This window comes from Oncorhynchus gorbuscha, linkage group LG13 (genome assembly GCF_021184085.1).
Source record: "Oncorhynchus gorbuscha isolate QuinsamMale2020 ecotype Even-year linkage group LG13, OgorEven_v1.0, whole genome shotgun sequence".
NCBI lineage: Eukaryota > Metazoa > Chordata > Actinopteri > Salmoniformes > Salmonidae > Oncorhynchus > Oncorhynchus gorbuscha.
In genome coordinates, this window is record NC_060185.1 from 8156518 (window position 1) to 8165789 (window position 9272).

A 9272-nucleotide genomic window follows, 5' to 3' on the forward strand; every position below is an offset into this window, starting at 1 on the left:
CCTATGGGTAGTGTACTACTGTTGACCAGAGCCCTGTGAGTAGTGTACTACTGTTGACCAGAGCCCTATAGGTAGTGTACTGCTGTTGACCAGAGCCCTATGGGTAGTGTACAGTAGTAGTGTACTACTGTTGACCAGAGCCCTGTGAGTAGTGTACTACTGTTGACCAGAGCCCTATGGGTAGTGTACTACTGTTGACCAGAGCCCTATGGGTAGTGTACTACTGTTGACCAGAGCCCTATAGGTAGTGTACTGCTGTTGACCAGAGCCCTATGGGTAGTGTACTACTGTTGACCAGAGCCCTAAGGGTAGTGTACAGTAGTAGTGTACTACTGTTGACCAGAGCCCTATGGGTAGTGTACTACTGTTGACCAGAGCCCTATGGGTAGTGTACTACTGTTGACCAGAGCCCTGTGAGTAGTGTACTACTGTTGACCAGAGCCCTATAGGTAGTGTACTGCTGTTGACCAGAGCCCTATGGGTAGTGTACTACTGTTGACCAGAGCCCTATAGGTAGTGTACTACTGTTGACCAGAGCCCTATAGGTAGTGTACTACTGTTGACCAGAGCCCTATGGGTAGTGTACTAGTATAGACCAGAGCCCTATGGGTTGTGTACTACTGTTGACCAGAGCCCTATGGGTAGTGTACAGTAGTAGTGTACTACTGTTGACCAGAGCCCTATGGGTAGTGTACTACTGTTGACCAGAGCCCTATGGGTAGTGTACAGTAGTAGTGTACTACTGTTGACCAGAGCCCTGTGAGTAGTGTACTACTGTTGACCAGAGCCCTGTGAGTAGTGTACTACTGTTGACCAGAGCCCTATGGGTAGTGTACTACTGTTGACCAGAGCCCTATGGGTGGTGTACTACTGTTGACCAGAGCCCTATGGGTAGTGTACTACTGTTGACCAGAGCCCTATGGGTGGTGTACTACTGTTGACCAGAGCCCTAAGGGTAGTGTACAGTAGTAGTGTACTACTGTTGACCAGAGCCCTATGAGTAGTGTACTACTGTTGACCAGAGCCCTATGGGTAGTGTACTACTGTTGACCAGAGCCCTGTGAGTAGTGTACTACTGTTGACCAGAGCCCTATAGGTAGTGTACTGCTGTTGACCAGAGCCCTATGGGTAGTGTACTGCTGTTGACCAGAGCCCTATGGGTAGTGTACTACTGTTGACCAGAGCCCTATAGGTAGTGTACTACTGTTGACCAGAGCCCTATGGGTAGTGTACTAGTATAGACCAGAGCCCTATGGGTTGTGTACTACTGTTGACCAGAGCCCTATGGGTAGTGTACAGTAGTAGTGTACTACTGTTGACCAGAGCCCTATGGGTAGTGTACTACTGTTGACCAGAGCCCTATGGGTAGTGTACTACTGTTGACCAGAGCCCTATGGGTAGTGTACTACTGTTGACCAGAGCCTTATGGGTAGTGCACTACTGTTGACCAGAGCCCTATAGGTAGTGTACTAGTATAGACCAGAGCCCTGTGGGTAGTGTACTACTGTTGACCAGAGCCCTATGAGTAGTGTACTACTGTTGACCAGAGCCCTGTGGGTAGTGTACTACTGTTGACCAGAGCCCTATGGGTAGTGTACTACTGTTGACCAGAGCCCTGTGAGTAGTGTACTACTTTTGACCAGAGCCCTGTGAGTAGTGTACTACTGTTGACCAGAGCCCTATGGGTAGTGTACTACTGTTGACCAGAGCCCTATGGGTAGTGTACAGTAGTAGTGTACTACTGTTGACCAGAGCCCTATGGGTAGTGTACTACTGTTGACCAGAGCCCTATGGGTAGTGTACAGTAGTAGTGTACTACTGTTGACCAGAGCCCTATAGGTAGTGTACTACTGTTGACCAGAGCCCTATGGGTAGTGTACTACTGTTGACCAGAGCCCTATGAGTAGTGTACAGTAGTAGTGTACTACTGTTGACCAGAGCCCTATGGGTAGTGTACTACTGTTGACCAGAGCCCTGTGAGTAGTGTACTACTGTTGACCAGAGCCCTATGGGTAGTGTACTACTGTTGACCAGAGCCCTGTGGGTAGTGTACTACTGTTGACCAGAGCCCTATGGGTAGTGTACAGTAGTAGTGTACTACTGTTGACCAGAGCCCTATGGGTAGTGTACTACTGTTGACCAGAGCCCTATGGGTAGTGTACTACTGTTGACCAGAGCCCTGTGGGTAGTGTACTACTGTTGACCAGAGCCCTATGGGTAGTGTACTACTGTTGACCAGAACCCTATAGGTAGTGTACTACTGTTGACCAGAGCCCTATGGGTAGTGTACAGTAGTAGTGTACTACTGTTGACCAGAGCCCTGTGGGTAGTGTACTACTGTTGACCAGAGCCCTATGGGTAGTGCACTACTGTTGACCAGAGCCCTATGGGTAGTGTACTACTGTTGACCAGAGCCCTGTGGGTAGTGTACTACTGTTGACCAGAGCCCTATGGGTAGTGTACAGTAGTAGTGTACTACTGTTGACCAGAGCCCTGGGTAGTGGGTTGACCAGAGCCCTGTGGGTAGTGTACTGCTGTTGACCAGAGCCCTGTGAGTAGTGTACTACTGTTGACCAGAGCCCTATGGGTAGTGTACTACTGTTGACCAGAGCCCTATGGGTAGTGTACTACTGTTGACCAGAGCCCTATGGGTAGTGTACTACTGTTGACCAGAGCCCTATGGGTAGTGTACTAGTATAGACCAGAGCCCTATGGGTTGTGTACTGCTGTTGACCAGAGCCCTATGGGTAGTGTACTAGTATAGACCAGAGCCCTATGGGTTGTGTACTGCTGTTGACCAGAGCCCTGTGAGTAGTGTACAGTAGTAGTGTACTACTGTTGACCAGAGCCCTGTGAGTAGTGTACAGTAGTAGTGTACTACTGTTGACCAGAGCCCTATGGGTAGTGTACTACTGTTGACCAGAGCCCTATGGGTAGTGTACTACTGTTGACCAGAGCCCTATGGGTAGTGTACAGTAGTAGTGTACTACTGTTGACCAGAGCCCTGTGAGTAGTGTACTACTGTTGACCAGAGCCCTGTGAGTAGTGTACTACTGTTGACCAGAGCCCTATGGGTAGTGTACTACTGTTGACCAGAGCCCTATGGGTGGTGTACTACTGTTGACCAGAGCCCTAAGGGTAGTGTACAGTAGTAGTGTACTACTGTTGACCAGAGCCCTATGGGTAGTGTACTACTGTTGACCAGAGCCCTATGGGTAGTGTACTACTGTTGACCAGAGCCCTGTGAGTAGTGTACTACTGTTGACCAGAGCCCTATAGGTAGTGTACTGCTGTTGACCAGAGCCCTATGGGTAGTGTACTGCTGTTGACCAGAGCCCTATGGGTAGTGTACTACTGTTGACCAGAGCCCTATAGGTAGTGTACTACTGTTGACCAGAGCCCTATGGGTAGTGTACTAGTATAGACCAGAGCCCTATGGGTTGTGTACTACTGTTGACCAGAGCCCTATGGGTAGTGTACAGTAGTAGTGTACTACTGTTGACCAGAGCCCTATGGGTAGTGTACTACTGTTGACCAGAGCCCTATGGGTAGTGTACTACTGTTGACCAGAGCCTTATGGGTAGTGCACTACTGTTGACCAGAGCCCTATAGGTAGTGTACTAGTATAGACCAGAGCCCTGTGGGTAGTGTACTACTGTTGACCAGAGCCCTATGGGTTGTGTACTACTGTTGACCAGAGCCCTATGGGTAGTGTACTACTGTTGACCAGAGCCTTATGGGTAGTGCACTACTGTTGACCAGAGCCCTATAGGTAGTGTACTAGTATAGACCAGAGCCCTGTGGGTAGTGTACTACTGTTGACCAGAGCCCTATGAGTAGTGTACTACTGTTGACCAGAGCCCTGTGGGTAGTGTACTACTGTTGACCAGAGCCCTATGGGTAGTGTACTACTGTTGACCAGAGCCCTGTGAGTAGTGTACTACTTTTGACCAGAGCCCTGTGAGTAGTGTACTACTGTTGACCAGAGCCCTATGGGTAGTGTACTACTGTTGACCAGAGCCCTATGGGTAGTGTACAGTAGTAGTGTACTACTGTTGACCAGAGCCCTATGGGTAGTGTACTACTGTTGACCAGAGCCCTATGGGTAGTGTACAGTAGTAGTGTACTACTGTTGACCAGAGCCCTATAGGTAGTGTACTACTGTTGACCAGAGCCCTATGGGTAGTGTACTACTGTTGACCAGAGCCCTATGAGTAGTGTACAGTAGTAGTGTACTACTGTTGACCAGAGCCCTATGGGTAGTGTACTACTGTTGACCAGAGCCCTGTGAGTAGTGTACTACTGTTGACCAGAGCCCTATGGGTAGTGTACTACTGTTGACCAGAGCCCTGTGAGTAGTGTACTACTTTTGACCAGAGCCCTGTGAGTAGTGTACTACTGTTGACCAGAGCCCTATGGGTAGTGTACTACTGTTGACCAGAGCCCTATGGGTAGTGTACAGTAGTAGTGTACTACTGTTGACCAGAGCCCTATGGGTAGTGTACTACTGTTGACCAGAGCCCTATGGGTAGTGTACAGTAGTAGTGTACTACTGTTGACCAGAGCCCTATAGGTAGTGTACTACTGTTGACCAGAGCCCTATGGGTAGTGTACTACTGTTGACCAGAGCCCTATGAGTAGTGTACAGTAGTAGTGTACTACTGTTGACCAGAGCCCTATGGGTAGTGTACTACTGTTGACCAGAGCCCTGTGAGTAGTGTACTACTGTTGACCAGAGCCCTATGGGTAGTGTACTACTGTTGACCAGAGCCCTGTGGGTAGTGTACTACTGTTGACCAGAGCCCTATGGGTAGTGTACAGTAGTAGTGTACTACTGTTGACCAGAGCCCTATGGGTAGTGTACTACTGTTGACCAGAGCCCTATGGGTAGTGTACTACTGTTGACCAGAGCCCTGTGGGTAGTGTACTACTGTTGACCAGAGCCCTATGGGTAGTGTACTACTGTTGACCAGAACCCTATAGGTAGTGTACTACTGTTGACCAGAGCCCTATGGGTAGTGTACAGTTGACCAGTAGCCCTGTACTACTGTTGACCAGAGCCCTGTGGGTAGTGTACTACTGTTGACCAGAGCCCTATGGGTAGTGCACTAATGTTGACCAGAGCCCTATGGGTAGTGTACTACTGTTGACCAGAGCCCTGTGGGTAGTGTACTACTGTTGACCAGAGCCCTATGGGTAGTGTACTACTGTTGACCAGAGCCCTATGGGTAGTGTACTACTGTTGACCAGAGCCCTATGGGTAGTGTACTACTGTTGACCAGAGCCCTATGGGTAGTGTACTAGTATAGACCAGAGCCCTATGGGTTGTGTACTGCTGTTGACCAGAGCCCTATGGGTAGTGTACTAGTATAGACCAGAGCCCTATGGGTTGTGTACTGCTGTTGACCAGAGCCCTGTGAGTAGTGTACAGTAGTAGTGTACTACTGTTGACCAGAGCCCTGTGAGTAGTGTACAGTAGTAGTGTACTACTGTTGACCAGAGCCCTATGGGTAGTGTACTACTGTTGACCAGAGCCCTATGGGTAGTGTACTACTGTTGACCAGAGCCCTATGGGTAGTGCACTACTGTTGACCAGAGCCCTATGGGTAGTGCACTACTGTTGACCAGAGCCCTATGGGTAGTGCACTACTGTTGACCAGAGCCCTATGGGTAGTGCACTACTGTTGACCAGAGCCCTATAGGTAGTGTACTACTGTTGACCAGAGCCCTATGGGTAGTGCACTACTGTTGACCAGAGCCCTGTGGGTAGTGTACTACTGTTGACCAGAGCCCTATGGGTAGTGTACTACTGTTGACCAGAGCCCTATGGGTAGTGTACTACTGTTGACCAGAGCCCTATGGGTAGTGTACTACTGTTGACCAGAGCCCTATGGGTAGTGTACTGCTGTTGACCAGAGCCCTATGGGTAGTGTACTACTGTTGACCAGAGCCCTATGGGTAGTGCACTACTGTTGACCAGAGCCCTATGGGTAGTGAACTACTGTTGACCAGAGCCCTATGGGTAGTGCACTACTGTTGACCAGAGCCCTATAGGTAGTGTACAGTAGTAGTGTACTACTGTTGACCAGAGCCCTATGGGTAGTGTACTACTGTTGACCAGAGCCCTATGGGTAGTGTACTACTGTTGACCAGAGCCCTATGGGTAGTGTACTACTGTTGACCAGAGCCCTATGGGTAGTGTACTACTGTTGACCAGAGCCCTATGGGTAGTGTACTACTGTTGACCAGAGCCCTATGGGTAGTGCACTACTGTTGACCAGAGCCCTATAGGTAGTGTACTACTATAGACCAGAGCCCTATGGGTAGTGTACTACTGTTGACCAGAGCCCTATGGGTAGTGTACTACTGTTGACCAGAGCCCTATGGGTAGTGTACTACTGTTGACCAGAGCCCTATGGGTAGTGTACTACTGTTGACCAGAGCCCTATGGGTAGTGTACTACTGTTGACCAGAGCCCTATGGGTAGTGTACTACTGTTGACCAGAGCCCTATGGGTAGTGCACTACTGTTGACCAGAGCCCTATGGGTAGTGTACTACTGTTGACCAGAGCCCTATGGGTAGTGTACTACTGTTGACCAGAGCCCTGTGCAGTATGTAGGGAATAGGGTGCCATTTGAGAAGCACCCTAGAGGGCCATCTCATGATGATTTAGGAATATTTAACCTGCAGTTGACTTTCTTAAGAACATGTCTCCTCTCTCTTCTTCCCTCTCCACCCCCCGCCCCTTTACCTCTCCTGTGTCTCCGTCCACCAGGTGTACATCCCCTGCAGGACAGCTCTGATCCTGGGTAATGACGACACCGAGTCCTGTTATTAGAGCTCTGCTACTACTGACGCTCGCTACCAACAGGAACAGACACCCAGCTGGCGCCAACCTCAAGTGTTATCAACCAACCACTGTCCGTTTTTTTTTTTTTCAGTGTCAACTAACCATACGCCACTAATGCCCCGCCCCCTTTCCCTCCCACCCTTCCCCATTTTTCACAACTGTTGTGAGTTCCTATGTTTTTTCCATACACCTTTAACAATAGTTAGCAGATGATCATATTAACATAATCTGTAATACAGCAAGTTGTTTCCCACTATGACCGAGTCGGGGCCTTGCTATGACCGAGTCGGGGCCTTGCTGAATAGCTGATTATATGTTAAACTAATATGATGTAACTCAGGATGAGGGTTGCAGAATTCCACTAACTAATTTCAGGAATCAGAGATGAATAAAGCAGGAAAACCTGGACTTTTTGGGGGGGGAAGTTCCCGTAATTCTGCCATTTCCATAGTATATATCGTTCATATTTTGAGTCCATCCACCCACCACTAGTTTGCCAAGCCTTGGTATGACACCTACAACACTTGAAAAGAAACCGTGGTACAGGGATATGGTAATGCTAACATGCTAACATAAAGCATTACTTGTGGTACGGTAATGCTAACATGCTAACATAAAGTATTACTTGTGGTACAGTAATGCTAACATAAAGCATTGCTTGTGGTACAGTAATGCTAAATGCTAACAAAGTATTACTTGTGGTACAGTAATGCTAACATAAAGTATAACTTGTGGTACAGTAATTCTAACATAAAGCATTGCTTGAGTTACAGTAATGCTAACATGCTAACATAAAGCATTACTTGTGATACAGTAATGCTAATGCAGTTAGCGATAGTACTACCTTCTCCACTGATTCCAGCATGCACAGGCTTGTAATAATATTATTTTACATATATTGCATTAAGATCTGTGTGCTATTTATATACAAATACAATACGCATGCAATTTTTGATGTACAATTTAATGCTTATGATTTTGTATTTAAATTCCAACAATGTTTTGAAATTGGCCATCCGAAAGTGTATACTATAAGAGTGTGTACTATTTAAAAGTGTATACTATAAGAGTGTGTACTATTTAAAAGTGTATACTGTAAGTGTGTACTATTTAAAAGTGTATACTATAAGAGTGTGTACTATTTAAAAGTGTATACTGTAAGAGTGTGTACTATTTAAATCAAACAGGACAGGAAAAAAAGTTACCAGTCATGCATCCCAAATAGCACCCTATTCCCTATATAGTGCACAACTTTAAACCAGGACCCATAGGGCTCTGGTAAAAAGTAGTGCACAATATATTTAAGCAATAAGGCCCGAGGGAGGAGGTGTGGTATATGGCCGATTATACCACGGCTAAGGGCTGTTCTTAGGCACGACACATCGCTGAGTGCCTGGACACAGCCCTTAACCGTGGTATATTGGCCATATACCACAAACCCCCCGAGGTGCCTTATTCCTATTATAAACTGGTTACCAATGTAATTATAGCAGTAAAAAATAACTATTTTTCATACCCGTGGTAAACGGGGTCTGATATACCACGGCAGTCAGCCAATCAGCATTCAGATCGCCGTGACGTCATCCCGTTTGTTTCGTCGCTGTTGATTTATTGATTCCTTTGTTGGCATTGTATTTACACTGAAATAAGCCGTCTTGAATAATATATATGTCATTTTGTTGACTATCCTGACTTCAGTGGGTTTGTAATACCTCTGTGGTGTGATGGGTCTTCTATCAAAGCAGCTTAGGGATTGTGCATTTTTACTTGTCTATATACTTGTTTTAGTGTGTGTCAGTCATTTGCAGCTAATGCCACATAGTCAGACTACTGAATACAGGCAGCTGAAAGCCCGTCTGGTATACGATGTGTTTTGAGTTACGGAAGCTTCTGGAATGGACACGACGATTGGCACACAATGACTATTAGAGTGGCAGAGGAGACCGTAGCGACACTAAATAACAGTACTGGACCCTGCTCACAGACAGGAACTGGCCATCTATATTCTGAACCATCGTCCGTCCTGCCCCACTTCCCCTCTTGCCTGTCGCTTATACTGTATTATAGACACTCTTACCCCTGACAGAAATGGAGCTTTGATTTCAATTAAATATATATATATTGTTTAACGTTATCTGCAAAGGTCCATACTGTCAGTAACTCCCAAGGCTAAAATACTATTTCTATTTAGGAAAATGCCAAGATTGTTCATGCTCACTGAATACTTGTGTGTTACCTCCCAAATTAACCCCTATTCTTATATAGTGTGCTGCTTTTCACCTCACCAGCCTCCACTTTGGGCTCTTGTCAAAATGTAGTGCACTGTTTAGAGTGTAACTTGGGATTCTGCCTGTGTGGGTGGGTTAAGGTCATGTAGCATCAAACATGAAGGATCACTGATTCCCTTCATAGTGCACTATT

General features: G+C 46.9%; 1 protein-coding gene across 1 annotated transcript in view; it reads left to right on the forward strand.

Annotated features, from left to right (window-relative positions):
• Positions 1-8173, forward strand: part of gbe1b (glucan (1,4-alpha-), branching enzyme 1b) — a 333639-nt gene extending 325466 nt beyond the window's left edge. The window contains exon 17 of the mRNA XM_046296301.1: positions 6777-8173. Coding sequence (XP_046152257.1) covers positions 6777-6839 — 63 coding nt within the window. The 3' untranslated portion in view covers positions 6840-8173. The remainder of the gene's footprint in view (positions 1-6776) is intronic.
• Positions 8174-9272: the final 1099 nt, after the last annotated feature.